Below are 20,774 nucleotides of genomic sequence, written 5' to 3'. Positions count from 1 at the left end.
CCTCCCTATTTCAAAGAAAAAGCCCTGAGTCACACAATGGACATATGACGCAGTAATCTCTGAATTTTTTCTTTGTGTATTGGAAAGGCCAGACCTGATTTTGAACAGATTGTATACAACCCGAATTCCGGAAAAGTTGGGACGTTTTTTAAATTTTAATAAAATGAAAACTAAAGGAATTTCAAATCACATGAGCCAATATTTTATTCACAATAGAACATAGATAACGTAGCAAATGTTTAAACTGAGAAATTTTACACTTTTATCCACTTAATTAGCTCATTTAAAATTTAATGCCTGCTACAGGTCTCAAAAAAGTTGGCACGGGGGCAACAAATGGCTAAAAAAGCAAGCAGTTTTGAAAAGATTCAGCTGGGAGAACATCTAGTGATTAATTAAGTTAATTGGTATCAGGTCTGTAACATGATTAGCTATAAAAGCTTTGTCTTAGAGAAGCAGAGTCTCTCAGAAGTAAAGATGGGCAGAGGCTCTCCAATCTGTGAAAGACTGCGTAAAAAAATTGTGGAAAACTTTAAAAACAATGTTCCTCAACGTCAAATTGCAAAGGCTTTGCAAATCTCATCATCTACAGTGCATAACATCATCAAAAGATTCAGAGAAACTGGAGAAATCTCTGTGCGTAAGGGACAAGGCCGGAGACCTTTATTGGATGCCCGTGGTCTTCGGGCTCTCAGACGACACTGCATCACTCATCGGCATGATTGTGTCAATGACATTACTAAATGGGCCCAGGAATACTTTCAGAAACCACTGTCGGTAAACACAATCCGCCGTGCCATCAGCAGATGCCAACTAAAGCTCTATCATGCAAAAAGGAAGCCATATGTGAACATGGTCCAGAAGCGCCGTCGTGTCCTGTGGGCCAAGGCTCATTTAAAATGGACTATTTCAAAGTGGAATAGTGTTTTATGGTCAGACGAGTCCAAATTTGACATTCTTGTTGGAAATCACGGACGCCGTGTCCTCCGGGCTAAAGAGGAGGCAGACCTTCCAGCATGTTATCAGCGTTCAGTTCAAAAGCCAGCATCTCTGATGGTATGGGGGTGCATAAGTGCATACGGTATGGGCAGCTTGCATGTTTTGGAAGGCTCTGTAAATGCTGAAAGGTATATAAAGGTTTTAGAGCAACATATGCTTCCCTCCAAACAACGTCTATTTCAGGGAAGGCCTTGTTTATTTCAGCAGGACAATGCAAAGCCACATACTGCAGCTATAACAACAGCATGGCTTCGTCGTAGAAGAGTCCGGGTGCTAACCTGGCCTGCCTGCAGTCCAGATCTTTCACCTATAGAGAACATTTGGCGCATCATTAAACGAAAAATACGTCAAAGACGACCACGAACTCTTCAGCAGCTGGAAATCTATATAAGGCAAGAATGGGACCAAATTCCAACAGCAAAACTCCAGCAACTCATAGCCTCAATGCCCAGACGTCTTCAAACTGTTTTGAAAAGAAAAGGAGATGCTACACCATGGTAAACATGTCCCGTCCCAACTATTTTGAGACCTGTAGCAGAAATCAAAATTGAAATGAGCTCATTTTGTGCATAAAATTGTAAACTTTCTCAGTTTAAACATTTGCTATGTTATCTATGTTCTATTGTGAATAAAATATTGGCTCATGTGATTTGAAATTCTTTTAGTTTTCATTTTATTAAAATTTAAAAAACGTCCCAACTTTTCCGGAATTCGGGTTGTATCATTACAAACACACAATAATCACAGCAATCCAGTGATTTCTAAATAATTAATGAAACTATGTGAGCTCACGTAGGTTTTTTTCCATCCTGTAACTGGGTCATAATGGTTAAATATTACCAGGATGTGCATTCCAGACTCCTGCTGTATCCAGACTTGCGAGATCATGCATGTCAATCACAAACTGAAAAACAGCTCTGAAGGAGTGTGGAAGCTGAAGCTTCACCAAACATGGAATATGAAACATAAATTTATGTTTCATTCCTTTTTAATAATTTCTAGAAAAAAAGATTACATAAAAGGTTTGCTTGAACAATGCAAGTCACATTCAGCAGTAAGGTTATTTAAGGTCATACATCATAGTAAATGTGAGGTCAGACTGAGGGGCCAAATGTGCATGTGTGTCTGCTGCCCCCTACTGAACAATCAGTAATAGAAAAACAGAACAGGTTCATCCTGAAAAAATTCAAAAAAATATTATATATATATATATATATATATATATATATATATATATATATATATAATAATTATAATAATGACATTATTTACTCGCTTTCATGTCATTTCAAACCTGTATGACTTACTTTCTTTTGCAGAATGCCTAAGGAGATATTTTGAAGACTGCTGGTAACCAAATCATTTAATTGACCATTTTTTGGACCACAAAATAAAATCTAAAATCTAAATTTGTATTCTTGTCTGAACTATCTTGTGAAAACTAAATTTTCTGCATAACTAAATATTCAAAACAATGATGTCGAAAACCAAAAGACTAACGGACCATGTGTTCCATCAAGATTTTCCTAAGGTTTATACACACATATATATATATAAAATGGGATATTTCAATTTATGAGTAAAATAAGGTCTTTGGTAAACATAAATTAACAAAACTTTCATGTTTTGATCTATAATGTAAATTGCATATATCCATACTGTAATCGCAGAATCTGAATTAGTTATGTTGAAGGGGTCTTTGGATGCTACATGCTCTTTTACAAGTTGTTTAAATGGAAATGTGTTGACAGTGTGTCTACAACCACCGTTTAATGATACAAATAATAATAAAAAAAATGTATCTACTAAAATGGCTACAAAACTGCGTGCTCTGAAAAGAGCTGTTTTTGACAGGGTAAAAAGGGTGTTGTTTTACACTACCACTGAGAAATTTTAACCAAACTATGTTACAGACTTTTCATTAAGACCCCAAAGAATCATAGCAACTTGGAAAAAGGGCATCCGATGAAGCCTTTCATTTTTCAAAAATGTACAGTATGTTTGTAATATCATGGTTTCTACAAGTTTATGAAGGTAAATTTAAGACTTTGAAACATCAAAGAAAATTTAAGGAATACAATAAAGGGGAACACAGCACATTAATATGTTCTCTACATGTAAATGTCTAAGGAGAACACATTGAGTCACATTAGCAGTATCTCCATTACTTTAATTTGACAAAATAATCTGCTTAACTAGAATATTTACCTTTACCGTACCTTCTGATCAGACTGCACAAAAAGTTGTGCTCCTTCTCAGTATTTATTGTCTTGTTTTGATAAGACGTCCTGTTTACTGGGAAATTCATCAAAATGAAGTGAATTTATGATCACTAGGGAAAGACAAACATCTGCCAGTGGGCTCAGAGAGATCAACTGAATTCAAAGGGGAAGCAAGTTTTCATTTACAGATGTTTTAATAAACTCTCTTAATTAAAAGAAAAAACACTCATATCTTAATTTGCATCTCAAGTAAATTGTTTAGATTTTTGAATAGGAAAATAAAACAAAAATATGGAAAAACATGCAGTGCATGCAACATTTAATGCCACGAACCCATTATAAAACGTTTAAGGCCTGAATTTGTGGAAGGGAAATTTAGGGCTTTTCAGTACCCAGAAATACCCTGAGTAAGTAACTACATCAGAACATTTGTGTGTGTGTGTGTGTGTGTGTGTGATTTACATTGTAGAGCAAAACGCCCAAGTGTATCAAGTGATGTTTACCACAGCCCTTATTTTACTCATGAACTGAAAAACCCCATTTTAAAATCCATAGTAAAACCTTAAGCGGAGCCATGGCCAATTAGTCTTCTGAGTTTTGCCGTCAAAGCTGCAGCACTCTATTGCACTTTTTTTCCATAAAAATAAAAAAAACTATATATATATATATATATATATATATATATATATATATATATATATGCCACAGTTTCAGTTTATTATATGCAATAATGATTCACTGTTTATTAGTTGAAAAATTTCATAATTAAATAGCCTGAGACTATAATATGCATAAAAATTCTGACAACAGGTTTCTCACAGTCAAAATTGTTTTAAAAAATAAAGAAAGTCAGTTTATATACATCCATTCCAGAGGGTTACGAGTTTGCTGCACAACTCAGACATAAGTGTCAGGATGAGGAGGTGTTTTCAGAGGACTTCCAGGTTGTTCTCTGCGTTCAGCTTCATAGCGGTCACGCTCCTTAAAGTAACGTCTGACATCCTGGATTGTTTGTCCCGTTAAAAAGGTCCCAGCAGCATACAGAATTGCAGTTATGATTCCAAACAGTGCAACAGCTGCATCCCCCCCACCTACGCTACAGTTCATCCAGGTATATCCACTACGAGCATACAGTCGTTCACGCCGGGCGCACACATCCGTTGAGTTCACTGAGATCACGAAGTGTAGGTACAAACCTACAGCAACCACGTAACCCACTGCACCAATGATCTGGAAGGCAAACTGTCCAATCAGGAGCTTCCTTGGAAGCATGTGGGGGGGTTTGCTGCTGGACACTACAAACAGGAGTGAAAGTGCACCAAAAGTGAGGCAGAAGGCCACACCTCCATAGACTCCTGGTGCTCTCATCTGTCCGAACTGCATGTCAAGCTCACGCACCTGCTTCAGCTCCTCCCCCTCAAAAGGAATCATGGCGTCAATGAAGCTCCCTCCGCCTATACCCATCGCAGACATGCCCATCTGTGACATGTGAGAAGCCACCACGCATACGAGAACCAGCGCATTGGTCAGGACGGCACATATCAACACAATACCTGAAACAAACACAGTAACACATGCAACCACATAAGAAACTGTGATCATGTTTAGAGCAGGACTTTTCTTAACTTTTTAAAGCCTAAATCTCCCAAATATGATGATCATCTTGTGAGGGACCTTTTATGAAAAAAGATTCAACATAAGTAAATCCACTCTATCATGTAAAATTACAAGGAATTAGATTTTTTGTTGTTGTTGTTGCAAAATTATATTTACATTTCACTCAAAAGAAAGAATCTCAATTTTATTTCACAAAATTTCATAATTATTTAATATTATTTATTATTATTTTTCAATAAAATATCAATTGTTTTGTTGTTAAACTGTTTTGTTCTTGTTGTTGTTTTTTAACTGAAGTACATACACAATCTTAAACCTTATAGAATCTCCAAATTAATCATATTTTCATCAATTTAATATACAAACACTCTAGAGTCTGTTAATAAAACAGTTTGCAAACAAAAAAACAGATATACAGCCTTTTGAATATTGTGTTGGAAAATGGGTGGACTTAAGTCAAAACACCCCTTTACTCCTCCCTGAGGGTCCATGGACCCTAGTTTAAAAGGCAATATATCTGTAAGTGACTTTAAATTACAATTGTATTGTGTACAACTTAGCACTTTTTATGTGTGTAATAAAAAAAACTGTCATGGATGTGCATCATTTCATGAAAGAAAATTTCTTTATACAAGCAAGCAAATATAGGTCACCTGCTAACACAACAGCAAAAAAAAAAAAAAAAAATAATAATATATATATATATATATATATATATATATATATATATATATATATATATATATATATATATATATATATATATATATATATATATATATTAAATTAACTTAAAAATATAATTTGATAAAGTAATCCACATAAACTGTATATGCTATGTCTTGCAAGAATATGAAAAAATTTGACATATCTCTCTCATGGTTTGTAAATTAAAGATTGGTATCAACAAGCTTGAAAAAGCTAAACCAGTTAGACCAGGAGAAAGGAGGAAGAGGGGTAAATATACATTGTGTCATGTCAGAAGGTGTGACTTGAGCTAGACTGAAACCATGTTTGAAAGAAAAACAAAAACATACGTTGTTCCTAGTACCAACACACAAATTCAGAGAACTACCCGAAACTGTTTTCAGACATTTTAGTTGTTTGGATACATACTTCCAACATAGTCACTAAAAGGTTTCTCTTTCAGTCCAACATTCACCTCCCATCCACAGTTATGCGTGTCTGTGAATGCCTACCTCTCCTGGAACAGATGTGAGAGCACTTTGACTCCCGGCGCTCCTCTCCAGGATCGCTCCTCACATGTCTCTGAGAACCTCTGGGGTTATATGGGGGCTGGCCAGATGAGCTAGGTCAGATACAATTATAAAATAATTAAAATAATATTACAATAATTTGTAATAATGCACAATAAGCAAAAATACAGCATTCAAAGCAAAGATTTCCTCTGTGTATGAACAAGTAGTATGTGGCCCCACCTGTCACTGGGACTGTCCCGTCGGCTGCGGGGCTCTCGGTCTCGCCTCTTACTATGCTGTCCTCCGTTTCTCTCTCTCTGCGGACGATGGTTTCTGGAAAGCTGGCTCATAGCTTCATCAGGGAAAGAAGCTTTGGTGTTATGTGCTTACATACCAGAGGATTTCACATTTTACAGAACCAGGGACTCTAGAGGTGACCCAGAGACCACAATATAAAAAGGATGTAATACTTTTCATTACCATACATACGTTTTTATGTTCATAAAACGTCTATACAGGCTTTTATAGCCTATAAGTTTGATTTCTCTGTAGCTCCTAATGTCCAGGGGTCGATGGACTCTTGTTTTTTAAAGTATCTTATATTACTTTTTATCATTAACAATACATTAGGACTTATCATTTTTCAGTAAGGTAGACTGTAAATGCAAACCTATCAAAGATATCATAATCACAACCGTTCTTCTACCTAAAGATTTCTCTCTTCCTTCCTTTATGTAAATCAACCTGCTCCTCAGTATCGGTTACTTAACGTTAAAGGAGTTTCACTTGTCTCCTGTTTCAGTTGACTTCAGAATCAGCAAGAACATTTAACGTTACGTTAACTTTTTCCTTTCTTAACACATATCAAATAACGTTTAGAAACACACACAACTTACCTGCTTAAAGGGCGTCGATCACATTTGTTTTGGTTTTCCAAATCAAAACGTCACTTTCTCCGCTGACACGAGACTTTGACCGAACCCCGTCAGTGAGATCTCGCGGTAATTAGAACAGGTGGGGTTGGAGACAGGTGAGAAGTAGGTGACAGAGACGCGTTATTCGATATTTGTACGGTTGCTTATGCGCTGTACTGTACGACTCATAACGACGGCAAGGGTCAAGGCAGACTGCTGTCTGAGATCACTGATTTGTGTCTGCAACACAAGCGGCTCTGTTTTGGCTCTAAACCTACGTCATTGAGGAGAGTATGGTGTTTGATTCGTTCCAGAGACTCTCTTCTTTTGAATCAGTTCACTAGAAAGATTCATTCTCTGATTTGTTCAGTGAATCTCTGCATGATTACTTCCTTACGCCAGTAGATAGCGAAACGTGTCTTTTTCTCATTGTGTCATTGACACAAATGATTAATTAGAAAAACAAAAACACAGTCAACCAAAACAAGTAAAGTGAAAAATTAAGTACTAAGGAAGAAGTCATGTGAAGAATCGAAACGTTGAATCGTACAACGTGTTCGTAACATCCATAGACTGTATAAAAAAACAGGAAACGTTAGGCCTACTATACAACATCACAGGCTGGAGACACCTGCTAGTCAAAACTGTGTAAATGCAGTAACGAATTGAATATATATATATATATATATTTTTATATATATATATAATCTCCAAATAATTAAACACCATTAATTATGAAAGTTTTGTAAAAGTGCACTTAGTTATTAGGCAGGGTTTGGCCAATTAAGCTACATTTCATTCTGATTGTTATATTATGCACGTGTAAGTGTTAAAATACATTGAAATAATTTAAATTCTGCATCAATTATAAAACTGATCCAAGAAAATAATTCGACACACGAACTAGCGGCGAACCAGTAATTATGAAATTAATTACGCAAATGCTTCTGAATGCAGTGTTTCGCTTCCGACACTAGTTCATAATAAAAGTTCGCCCAAAAAATTCGACAATATAGAATAGACCTACAAATCACAAACAGCAACCCACTCAAGATACTTGTACATGGAGATGTTTAATCCAGCTCCCTCAGTGCTATTTGCTCGTGTGTGAACTGAACAAAAGAAGATTCATTTACTTAAAAGATTCGTTCAAAACTCTAAATCTCTTGAAATGGCCTGTCCCCGAGGCTCCTACCCTGGAATGTGGTAATAAAAGACAATTAGGTAATTTGTATGTGGATTATGCAACTATATGGGTCAACTGTTAAATATCCCGCATGAAGTAAACTCTAGTTCACTGAATAAATCATTGTCAGACGAAGACACTGTAGCGTCTTTATTCCTATTAAAAAAAATGGTATGTCTCTTTTCACTGGCTTTGTCAAATACAATATAAAAGAATAAATTAATACTGTGGGAGTTTTGCATTAGAAAAAGATACTGCAAGTGACATTTTACAAGGGCCACATTCCTCTCTTCCATTGTCCATTTGGTTCAAGCAAACTGTGCACTTTAAGGAGATAGATAGCTTGTAGTTATTGAGCTGAGGAAGAGTAGACACTTTCATCAAATTCATCTTATGTTCAACAGTTACACTGGATGCAGGTCTCTGAGGTTGTATAACAGGTAACCTCAGGCTCCAATTAACCTAATTAACATAATTGATTTGTAGGCGTGTGTCCACCTGGTTTCCAAAGACATACATTTGCTTGTCATTCATGTTTGTGTTTTTGATGATCAATGTTAAATTGCTGATTATTTCATTTTGTGTTTTATAGCAGAGCACATGCTGACCCGGCTCTAGTGGAAATGGACAGTGGGTTTGAGGATCTTGAGCTGAGAGAGTCTCAGAGGGAGTACCTGGACTTTCTGGATGATGATGTGATCTCTTTTATTCTTTGTCTTTCTGTTTTTGACTTGATGTGGGTCTTTTGATCGGTGTAAACATCTTTGCGATCATATTCAATGTTGTATATCTATTTGTAATTTTACAGCAAGACCAAGGCATTTATCATGAGAAGGTTAGGAGTATGGTGTCTGATGGCCAGTGTCGTCTCATTGTAAACATTAATGACCTGAGAAGAAAAAATGAAAAAAGAGCTAAAGAGTAAGTATTTTATTTATTTGTCCATTAGTTTGTCCTTGGAGCTCATCTGATTAATGGGCTCTTGTCAATAGATTACTGATTAACGCCTTTGCTGAGCTGGTGGCGTTCCAAAAAGCCCTGAAAGATCTTGTGGCTTCAATAGACGCCACTTACGCCAAACAGTTTGAAGAGTTTCATGTTGGTTTTGAGGGCAGCTTTGGGAACAAGCATGTCTCTCCACGTACTCTCAGTGCACGCTTTCTAGGAAGCCTTGTGTGTGTGGAAGGCATTGTGACCAAATGTGAGTAGGATTTACTTAATTTTACAAATGATCAATGCTCATTATAACGGTTTAATGCTTGTAATTTCACATACCGTAGTTAAAAATAATTCCATTTTATTCAGAACTTCAGGCACTGATTTTTTGATTTGTGTGTTTAGGTTAGTCATTTTTGTCATTTCTAACTTGTAATTTTGATGTGATCCGTAGGTTCCTTGGTCAGGCCCAAAATTATGCGTAGCGTCCACTATTGTCCAGCCACCAAGAAAACCTTAGAACGAAAATACACGGATCTTACCTCACTGGATGCTTTCCCTTCCAGTGCCATCTACCCAACAAAAGTGAGTTATATTTTGTATGGGTCATATATTGTTTTTATTTTTTGTGAAAACTGTATTTATAAAATGTAACGTGTAAAATGTTATTTAACAATTATATTTTATAGCTATTTTTCAACCGTTTAAATGAAAACATTAAATAGTTGCATAGATGGTTATGCAACTATTTAATGCATTCATTTAAACTGATTTATTCAACAACTTGATAAAAAGTTAATTGAACTATTTGCAATTACATTTTATGCATTTCATTTATTAAACCATATTTTTTTTTTGTCAAACCAATTAATTTGCTTGATTTATTAGTAAATGTATAGTTTACATTTTTTCTTTTATATATATATATATATATATATATAGTGTGTGTGATGATCGAGGTTCCCAGATCATTCTCTTTTTCTGGTCCTGTAACATTCCTATCGCAGAAACTGGGATGTTGATCCAGGAGAATGTTCTTTTTGGTAAAATCCCAATAACCATACCATGTTAACCACTGATTCAGTATTAAGAACGTTAAGAAACCTCAAATTTTGCACGTGTAGGATGAAGAAAACAATCCTCTGGAGACCGAGTTTGGGTTGTGCTGCTATAAGGACCACCAGACACTGACCATTCAGGAGATGCCTGAGAAAGCCCCTGCTGGACAGCTGCCACGTTCCGTTGACATCATTGCGAATGATGACCTTGTCGACCGGGTGAAACCAGGTGACCGTGTGCAGATTGTAGGGGTCTACCGTTGCTTGCCTGCGAAACAGGGTGGTTTCACCTCTGGGACCTTCAGGTGTGTATATCTGAGCTCTTTCCTGACATCAGGACTGGGATTTCATGTCCTCGGGTGAACTTTGTGATTTTGCAGAACAATCCTGTTGGCTAACAATGTGAAGCTTATGAGTAAGGAGATTGTGCCAACGTTTTCTGCAGATGATGTTTCCAAGATAAAGAAGTTTTGCAAAGCTCATTCTAAAGTAAGAAGAGGCGCAGACACCGTTAACTGAAATATTCTTTTCATGATAAGCTGGTGCCAATGGTTTCTATTCTGATGCATTTGGGAAATGCAGTTCTGTTTGGTTTCATCTTTGCTATGCAAGGTAAGCATATTGGTATGTTTCAGGATGTCTTTGAGCAACTGAGCCAATCTTTGGCTCCCAGTATCCATGGCCATGAGTACATAAAGAAGGCAATTCTGTGTCTGCTGTTGGGAGGCAATGAGACCAACCTGGAGAATGGAACCCGCATCCGAGGAGACATAAATATTCTGCTCATAGGTAAGGTGTAAACGTGTCATGTTTATAATTCTTCAGTGTTTTTGTGGCGCAATTTTAGTTGACATGCATTCATAGAAATTTTATCCACCGAATCTGAGGTTTCCTCATCCTGTAAAAGGTATTGTGTGGGGTTTCTTTTATAAAAAAAAAAAAGTCTCTTGCGTCTTTCTCACACATATATTAAATTTAATTCTTTAATACAGATCTAATCTTAATTTAAGTAATTTCTGGGCCCATTGTGCAGTGTTTGTTTCATTTGATTTTAGGTGATCCTTCAGTAGCGAAGTCTCAGTTGCTTCGGTATGTTTTGTTCACGGCACCAAGAGCAATTCCCACCACTGGACGAGGCTCATCTGGGGTTGGTCTGACCGCTGCGGTCACGACTGATCAGGAGACGGGTAACCCTTAGCATTTGATGACAAGTATACACCAAAAAATGTACGACAAGTCATTTAATTTCACTCAAGTGTCTATGCTGGAAATGCCCCTGGGCAGTTATTTTCTATTCCTGCTACAAAACTTAATCAACCCAAATCTCAAAATATTTTTCAGAATAGTTTATATGTAAAAAAAATTATTATAATCTGACCATGTCAAATTAAATTTAGCATGGTGAGATGAAGCTGATTGCTGTAAACTATTAATTTGATCCATTGGCTAATCCAGGTGAGCGTCGCTTGGAGGCAGGAGCCATGGTGCTCGCTGACAGAGGTGTGGTGTGCATTGATGAATTTGATAAGATGTCTGACATGGACCGAACAGCCATCCATGAGGTGATGGAGCAGGGTAGGGTCACCATTTCCAAAGCTGGGATTCAGGCACGGCTTAATGCTCGCTGCAGTGTGTTAGCTGCTGCCAACCCAGTGTATGGACGGGTAAATATTCACTATTGGCTTGGTTAGCAAAATTGAGGGCTAACTGGCTTGCTTTGGTTTTTATCAATCCTACGGTTTTCTTCAAGTATGACCAGTATAAAACCCCAATGGAGAACATTGGGCTCCAGGATTCCTTGCTTTCCCGATTTGATCTGCTCTTCATAGTTCTGGATCAGATGGATCCAGACAGCGATCGGGAGATCTCGGAGCATGTGCTGCGGATGCATCGCTACAGAGCACCGGGAGAGCCAGAGGGAACAGGTGAGGCCGACATCTGCTGGTAAAAGCACAATCTGCACTGGAAATGTTTGTACAGTAGGTCATTGATCAACTTTGTTTTTGGTAGTAGATTATTTTAAGTGAAATAACTTGTGGAGTGCTAACTGGCTAAGAAGTTGGACTGAATACTTATGCTTCATACACTAATTGATAACTGTCAGTTATGTTACTGAAGTGAGATAGTATTATATACAGCAATTCTTATTTCACATTCAACTATTTGCATTTTTTTTTGTGTTTATGCATGTATAGATTACGTCTCTTTTAGTGCTTATTTTTACTCTACGGTTTAAAAGAAATACTTTTATTCAACAAGAACACACTGAATTAGAGCTGCAAGATATTGGGAAAAAATGACTGCGTTGTTTTTTTTCTTTTTCTTTTGCGACATATTACGATTATGAAATCTAATCAAATTTTTTCTTACAAACAAAAATGGGGTGAGCACACTTACATTGATTAATATGCGAGAGAGAGAAAGACAGCACTCGTGGTGTTTGAAGACTGTGAGCATGCGGCTCTCTCTCTCTCTCTGCCCTGGTAAACTGACAGGACTTAAAAACACATGCAAATGATAAACTTTCACTCTATGATGGTTAAGCTGTGCAATTAATCCGCGAATCGCATTCGTCAAGGGCCGGGGAGCAGCTGGCCCGTACAGTTAATGAATAACGGATCAACTACGACAGCCTACATCGCACATCCTGCGGTGTGACTATCGTGGATTCGTACATTGCGATATCGATGCTTAAACGACACATCATGCAGCCCTACACTGAATTAATCAAAAATGACTAAAACATTTGTTGTTACAAAAGATTTAAAATGAATGCTGTTCAACAGCAATGTCACTGGGGAGTACAGTGGATGTGTTTGCCACTGAGGACCCGAACATCACCGAAGCCGCCGAGCAGGAGCTGCAGATATATGAGAAAAAAGACAATGTCCTGCATGGCCACAGGAAGAAAAAGTATGCATTTCTTCAATTTGATTTAAAATCTACTTTGTTTCCTTTTTATAGAATTAGTTTAGAGGCCAGCCTACCATAATTCATTGGGTTTCTGTGATTTACTCTTTAAAGGGAGAAGGTTGTTACCATGGAGTTCATCAGGAAGTACATCCACGTTGCTAAGCAAGTGAAGCCGGTCCTGACACAGGAGGCATCAGACTACATAGCAGAGGAGTATTCCAGACTCCGGAGCCATGACCAAGTCAACAGTGACTCCGCCAGGGTGTGTAGAGCACATTTAAAGCTTTATAATCTTTGTACATTGGTGCTTTTCATGTTATTGTTACTCTTGAATTGCTTGGTTCGACATCGACTGACTGAATCCATTCCCACAGACGATGCCTGTGACCGCTCGAGCTCTGGAGACCATGATTCGATTGTCTACAGCTCACGCCAAGGCCCGCATGAGTAAAACCATCGATCTGGGAGATGCAGAAGCTGCACTTGAACTCATGCAGTTTGCTTATTTCAAAAAGGCATGCAGTCGTTCACATCCAGAACCGAGACTGCTATACGTTGTCATTTGTGTCTAATGTAATTTTGTCATGACTGTAGATTCTGGAGAAGCATAAGAAGAGGAAGGTACCTGAGGACTCTGAGATGGACATCTCTCAGAGTCAAGATACAGAGAGCCAAAGGAACCTAAGGTGAGTGTGAAAGCGAGGTTAACTCTACAGTAAAATAGTGTTTAAAGTGATTGGCATGAGCTGACTCTGTCTACAGGAAGCGTTCTCGCATCTCAAAAGATGTTGATGATGATGTGGAAATGACTCAAGATGGAGAGGACTCTGACCCTTACGATTTCACAGAAGATGAAAACAGTATGTCAACTTTCACTTTGAGTTCTCCGTGAGCTGTGCTTCATCAATGCAGGTTGTTTTCAATTGCTGCTTAAATGTATATTTAACCAAAATGGTAGTTTTTCTCTACATTTCAAACGTAATATCTTGAATATATTCGGTGTCCTTTATAAATATAATGTCTCAAATTTGTCATAAGCTCAGCCAAGTCAGAAGAGCAGGCCAGTGTCTCAGAGAAGCAGTCAAAGGAAGAAGGCTGACATAAGTCAGGACAGGTACAACTGGTCGTTTTCCTCTTCATTTTCAGATAATAGATTCTTGCCTGTGCTAATACTGTGAATTTTTCTGCATTAATCCTCTATTACTTGCTTCGATGTCATGGTACAATGATGGACTGGTCTGGAAACTGTCAGGTTTTTTTCTTTTTTTTTTTTTTTCTCTCTGAGTCAATTCAACAGGCTAACTGCAGCGTAGATGTGAAGACTGATTTTTAACAGTGTGACCATTTTGCCTTGACATTTTTAGATTAAAAGTCTTCAAGGCGGCTCTACTGAAGGCCTTTAAGGTGACGCGGTCTCAGTCTGTGGCGGTGCCTGATCTTCTGACTCACATTAACAAAGGCCAGGACGAGGAGTTTGACCAGAACGAGATTGACCTTCTGCTGGAGCGCATGCAGGATGACAACCAGGTCATGGTTTCAGAGAATGTGGTGTTTCTCATCTAAAGCCGTGCCAATGGACCGCTGCATCTTTTGCAAATTCAGAAATGTAAATTGCATTGCAATTGTCAACACTGTTACAGACCATAACAAACCACTAATAAACTGTGAGCATTAATGGTTGAGTACTTTGATCAAGTGCATTTAATTTTTTTACATTCTTTTCAAATAACGAATACAAGAAGCAATTTATCTTAAGGATGCAAAGAATATGAGAAATGCTAGTAAAGAATCGAGTGGAGTTTTTTTTTTTTTTTTTTTTTTTTTTTTAATCCGTCTTCTAACATAACTTGGTATAATTTCCAGGAGCCTTCATGTCCACGGTTGTATAAGTTACACATAGGATAAGGATTTATCTATTGGTGTTTTAAATGTTTAAGATGCATTTCCACTGATCTTCTGAATGAGTCTCAGGGCTCCTCTGGGGTTTTCAGCAGTGTATTCATGCACTCAAATGTTTAGCTGATCATCAGCGCCACCACTGTTGTAGTGACAGAACTGCAGGCTTTAGGAGCATCTTTTGGGGTAAAAGGCAACTTTCCAGATAAGCTGTATCACATTGGGTACCTGTGGCTGTTCTGAAATGCATGAACAATCCAACCTCTGTAGAAGTATAAACTTTATTCGATAATAGGCCCTTAAGCCGGTCTTCTTGCATTCTCTTTGGACCTTTATAATGGAGTTTAAATATCATTTTGCATGTCATATAGCAATCATTGAAAAGAAATGTCTGAGAAGGTCAAAGAATATTTCCTTGTAGTATCTGTAAATTATGTTTATCATGAAGACCAAAGTGCCACCATAATATAATAAAAGAGTTATCAATGCAGGATTATGGACTATAAATTCTACTTTTTACACTGTGGTGATACAACAACGAACAGACAAAATTAAACAGTCTTCCATGTGACACAGTCCCATTTAACAGAGTCTTTGGTCTAACACGCTGTGATGACCCATTTTCACAATATTTAACATAAATCCAAAAATAAAAAATGTAAATCATATAATATGCATTCAAAACACTATTCGTATGTTAAATTACCTTGGAAAAAAATTATAATAGTCAACTTTGTGAATTTCCATTATCCAACTCTATTTCTGTACTGCCTACAGAGAAAAAAAGAAAAGAAAACAAAAAGTAAATACATTGTTATATTAATTAAATGATGTGATTGTTATGATTCACCTGTGAGTAAAGATGTTGGTTTTGAAAACACAACATTTGAGTGATAAGTGGTAAAGGCCCCCATTTACATAAACTATTACAGTGCAAGCTTTGAAATTATCTGAAATAACCACAAACTATTTCATCATCAAACTCTTTCAGTCTTGAACAAGGTCATTGCTTTTTAATATAACAACAGCTGTGTTAGTTTTGCTTTAAAATATGATTATTTGCTTTTGTTTAGCACAATATTATTAACACATGAGCACAAAATTGTTGTTTCTACGACATCTGAATTCTACATTTACAAAAACACAGGGCTGTGGCACATACGCACAGAATCAGCAACGTATGAAGAGATGAGACGACTTCACTCTGAGCTGTTCTCTTCTGAACATCGGTGCATTGTGTTTTCACCAATTTATAGAACAAAAGAGCTTAGTCTGCAATGATAAGAGCCTGTACCGGAAAGGGAAATTTATTACACTAATGGTCAATGTGGTATTATTAGACATTATAAAAGTACTTATTTATGATGGTTTGGCTAAAAGGGACAGGTCACCCAAAATGTCTTGATGGATTTGTTTCTTACAAACACACAACTTCTCGTACAAAAGGTTAATCAGTCGTGTGGATTATTGTGATTTTTTAGTCAGCTGTTCGGACTCTCATTCTGACGGCACCCATTCTCTGCAGAGGACTGGTTCTGATGAAGAAGAAAAAGCTCCATCTTGGCCTGAGGGTCAGTAAATTTTCATTTTTTGGGTTAACTATTTCTTTAATTGCATATATTTTCTACATACTGTGATGGATTTTTTTTTTTTTTACATTGGGGTGCAGCATAAATACATTAACAGAGCCTGGTGTCACTTGAATAATTCATTGATACATTTTCCTAGAAAGTAAATCCCACAAACAATATCACAAACGTATGTGTGTGTTACATAAATCTTGTATCTGAAAAGAAAGTGCAAGGAAAGCTAAAATGTGCAAAATGTTTTTGGCAGCTTAATCATTAATAGTAATTTTAAAACCACGAACAATACCTGAGATGCATCAGATAGAATATGACAACACATTACTTCGTAAAATACCCCTTAATCACAATAATTTTCTGTTCAATCAAAATATTTCCAACCACATACAGTATCATGTTTCACATTACATGTATCACATATTTGATATACCATATATTTTAATGATTTTACAGTTTCGCAGTTTTAATGATGTTAAAAAAAACTTAAAACTGTGTTGTCATGTTTCTGAAAATGAGGACTAAATATTTTCCTTATATGATGCTAGAATTGCACACTGAATGTTCATCTCATCCGTCTGGTTGAGGTTCTGTGGATCAGAGAAATAAAGGATTACAGTTAAACACTGATACGTGTGTGTGTGTGTGTGTGTGTGTGTGAATATACATTTGTTAGGGAAAAATTATTTGATTAGTGTTCATGTACATGACTTACAGTCATATCATCCAGGTAGTAGCAGTGACGCAGGTTAAGGTGGCCAATGAAATTGCGGCTGTAGTACTGTGGATCACCGTGGGGCGTCTGCACACACACTGGACACACCTAGAGGGCGCCAGAGGGCACACAATAAACTTGAGCATTTCTCTGCTTCTACTGTAACAGTCAGCAATACTGTGTTTAATATGGGAATGTTAAAATATAAGTAAGCAATTTATAGGTTGATTCCCCCTGAAAAGTGTAGCACTGTGACTTTAAGAGCTATCAAAACATCGCAGTGTATGTATGAGCATCACAACCAGCCAGACTTTGCCACCTTGGTTCAACCAATAGTGTGAGTTTGTGGTGGGGCAATCTGTTTATTCAGACCAAAAAGTTTTAAAATTGTTGAAACAGTTTATAAATTCAGCTTGTTGATGCTAAAGGTATAAGAATTACTAACTTTAGCTTTAAATATAATTTAAAAGAACTAATTAATGTTTCAAATGCATGCATGAATTCAAGACATGATTGGATATTAGAATTACTCCACATGATCTATACACATGAATGGTGACTGACCACATGTCTGCTGTCATTGGCATGATGTTCATTGCAGTGATCACGTAGATCGAGTTCATCAAGTCCATCATCCCGGCAGAACGGACAGACAAATGTCCTCACAGTTAAACTGAAAAGAAAAAAAAAATAAAATCAGGAAAATAAATCCACAATAAGTACACTATTTCCACTATAGAGAACCTTTAGTGCAATGCAGTGTTAAAGCTTCTTCATTGAACCATAGATGCCAATAAAATACATTTATTTTTAATAATGATCTGACTGATGATCTTTCTAAAATGATAAGCCCAAATAAATACATGCAGTTTTGAAATAACCCAATTTTTGTGTAACGGTGCACTATGTCATGGGAATTCACAATACATTTTGAACGTTTGTGGATATAAGGGTTGTAAGCACCAACTTAGCAAGAGATGTAGAAGAATCCTTTCATTTTCATTTTCACATTTAGCACAGTAAGGGGTTTTCCGAGCTGTTTCCCATGTACAGTCATCTAAAAAAGGGGTTTCCAGAGGAACGCAACGGGGGTACATTTTTAGAGAAAAACAGTTTAAGAAATGTAGAAATAAATTCATAATAACAATACAATTATAATAAATAAATGAATAAAAATAAATAAATAAATTTATTTAAAAATAAATATATAAATAATAAACATGATTAAAATGAACAGGTATATGACTATTTCGATTGGATCTTTATAAAAATACATAGCTGATATATATAGCTGCCTTTTAAATTTTAGGATGGGAGTCCCTTATATAAGGATGATGCTATTTAGGCATCCATAGCATCTAAAAGATCGAAAATCCCTGTCATTGTGTGTTTTAAGATTAGGATTTGTTGAATTACTGGAATAAACAAACATATTAATTAGAAGGGGTTTTCCAGATGCGACAGTGTAGTGTGAGTAATGTCCTCACCCTTGAGGTTGTGGATTCATCCCCATTAGACTGATCTCCGTGTGCCATGGCCTGTAAATGAAACTAAATATGAGTTATCCAAACCATAGTGTCAATAAAATAATTATCCTCTTGATGGGACTTACCAGTCATCAAGCTCAGCTTGCAAATTTTCCTGGGACGGGGTGGGGTTTAGCAGCAAAGGAGCTGGAGCAGGTGGCAAGGGAGCTTGAATAAAACCATTCGGAGCAGCATTAATGGGTGCAGGCTGTCGGGCAGCGATTAAATTTGCAGGTTGAACTCTTATCCGTGGTGTAGGAACAGGCCGTGCAGAGGAAATTAAAGGGAAAGGTGCTTGATTTTGCGGGGCGGGTGTCCGGGCAGCCTGATTGGGTGGACTGGCTTGAGAGTCAATGTCTGCCTCTTGTGCCAGTGAATATCGAAGCTGGCCGAGCAGACTGTTTAAAAGAAATGATGAATTTTTATTTAACAGAAAAAAGGCAATAAAAAATGACATTTGTCTGAGACTTACTTCTGTATGTTTGAGCCAACAGGTCTTCTTGAATTAAATACTTGACTATTCCCCGGCAGTATTTGGCGTCGCTGACTCCTCCTACCAGGAGACTAAGACAAAATTATTCATAAGCATGCTGTCCTTGATGAGCTCCACTCACAGAGAAACCAATATTTATTACACACTTTAGCAGGGTATTAACTTACTACCAATGGATTACGGGCAGAATCACGGTTGTTTACTGAGCTTCTGCAGTATGGACAGTGAAGCCTATATCGAAGAGATTGACTGAGGCATTGCTGGCAAATTCTGCAAGTACAGAGAGAGACAAGGTGAGTCTGGGTGAGACAATAAAATAATCAATCAACAAGATAAGAGATTGCCTGGCAAAGCTGGTAATGTTGGTAAACCTATCATGTAATGGAATTTCCCTTTAAAAATACTTTCGCTTTTTGCTGCCAGTAAATGGTCAGATTATTTATCAGAAATGATACGCACTTGTGGACAAGGAGAGACTGCACATGTGTGTATATATATATATATATGTATATAGTAGATGAAAAAAAGGCAAATAACATAAACATCCATCATAAAAGCTGTTTCCAACTACAAAAGCACCTTTACAATTTACAATCACTTATATGTACAAATATATTACAAATATAGCCTAATTTTTTATACAAGGCATTACTGTATAAAATTGTAGACCATACATTAGCATGCTAAATTATGTAAATGCCTCACAGAGTTTGATCCACAAGTTTTTTCGTGTTTGTAAAGTTTCCACATGAAGTCACCAAAATCACCCATCTATGTCAAATATAAGCCACACTTACACTTTTCCACAGCATGGAGATGGCTGAGAAGGATTCTGTATGTTTTCCCTGCATACAGGACACTCTTCCTCTGAGGCGGACATATCGTCTGCTGTCTAGTCTGTCTACTGGCAGTCTCTCTTCTGATATGCTCACTTTCAGGTCGCAGTTTAAAAGAGTCTTACTTCCTTATGGCCAAAGAGGGAGTGTATTCTGTGTGCTTCAGCTGCTTTCTTTTCATGATGGTAAATATAGAACCGGTTTAACCTGACAGGTACTAATTTTGTAAACAAATCTTAAATGATGTGACTCGGGGACATTGACAGAAATTGACTCTATATTTAAATATGTCTATGCAATTCATGAACATTTTTTTTTGTGTGTGAAATCAACAGACTGAACTGATTGATTTGGTGAAGTTAGCTTTGTTGGCATATCCATGTAGTTAGATTAAAAATGCAATTTTAACTGTGCCATTTAATAGACAGTTTTATCCAATGTTAAACCAATCCTAGTCTTAGAATAATAGTAATTTTTAACTTGGACAGAACTGTAACTTTTGGTTTAATCTGTAATTCAAATATATAATCCATTAAATGGATTAACATCACAGTTTATATATGTGTGTCAGTCTGTCGTTGTCCATCTTTAGTATCAAAAGTAAAAAGTTATTTAGGACACCCGGGCTTTTATTATGGAGGACGCAGAGCTTTTATGTCATTGCGGAAGTAAAGTCACCTG

At 36.9% G+C, this 20,774-nt stretch overlaps 3 protein-coding genes across 4 annotated transcripts; 1 reads left to right on the top strand and 2 right to left on the bottom strand.

The window, feature by feature from the left end:
- Positions 1-3,935: 3,935 nt before the first annotated feature.
- si:ch211-191a24.4 (uncharacterized protein LOC100150331 homolog) lies at positions 3,936-7,479 on the bottom strand. 2 transcript variants are annotated; one of them, XM_059497994.1, is made up of 4 exons: positions 6,934-7,479; positions 6,278-6,464; positions 6,038-6,147; positions 3,936-4,774 (listed from the first exon to the last, which is right to left on the bottom strand). In XM_059497994.1, exons 2-4 carry the CDS (start codon positions 6,385-6,387, stop codon positions 4,119-4,121), a joined length of 876 nt encoding a protein of 291 aa, XP_059353977.1. In that variant the 5' UTR covers positions 6,388-6,464; positions 6,934-7,479; the 3' UTR covers positions 3,936-4,118. The 2 variants fall into 2 exon arrangements, with proteins under 2 accessions (XP_059353977.1, XP_059353978.1); XM_059497995.1 differs by having other exon boundaries at positions 6,278-6,389.
- Positions 7,480-8,663: 1,184 nt separating this feature from the next.
- On the top strand, positions 8,664-14,719 carry mcm3l (MCM3 minichromosome maintenance deficient 3 (S. cerevisiae), like). Its single transcript, XM_059498917.1, has 17 exons — positions 8,664-8,832; positions 8,946-9,058; positions 9,130-9,338; positions 9,528-9,658; positions 10,198-10,436; positions 10,512-10,620; positions 10,767-10,920; positions 11,187-11,318; positions 11,587-11,795; positions 11,882-12,056; positions 12,918-13,044; positions 13,156-13,306; positions 13,419-13,559; positions 13,639-13,730; positions 13,807-13,904; positions 14,083-14,158; positions 14,409-14,719. The coding sequence occupies exons 1-17, from the start codon at positions 8,761-8,763 to the stop codon at positions 14,605-14,607; spliced, it is 2,427 nt and encodes an 808-aa protein (XP_059354900.1). The 5' UTR covers positions 8,664-8,760; the 3' UTR covers positions 14,608-14,719.
- Positions 14,720-16,431: 1,712 nt separating this feature from the next.
- On the bottom strand, positions 16,432-20,773 carry LOC132092613 (uncharacterized). The gene is made up of 8 exons (XM_059498916.1): positions 20,055-20,773; positions 19,425-19,527; positions 19,237-19,328; positions 18,851-19,162; positions 18,726-18,776; positions 17,803-17,911; positions 17,239-17,346; positions 16,432-17,113 (listed from the first exon to the last, which is right to left on the bottom strand). Exons 1-8 carry the CDS (start codon positions 20,135-20,137, stop codon positions 17,045-17,047), a joined length of 927 nt encoding a protein of 308 aa, XP_059354899.1. The 5' UTR covers positions 20,138-20,773; the 3' UTR covers positions 16,432-17,044.
- Between the last annotated feature and the right edge of the window lies 1 nt (position 20,774).

This window comes from Carassius carassius, chromosome 18 (genome assembly GCF_963082965.1).
Source record: "Carassius carassius chromosome 18, fCarCar2.1, whole genome shotgun sequence".
Classification (NCBI taxonomy): domain Eukaryota; kingdom Metazoa; phylum Chordata; class Actinopteri; order Cypriniformes; family Cyprinidae; genus Carassius; species Carassius carassius.
This window is presented reverse-complemented; position numbering and strand designations above follow the sequence as displayed.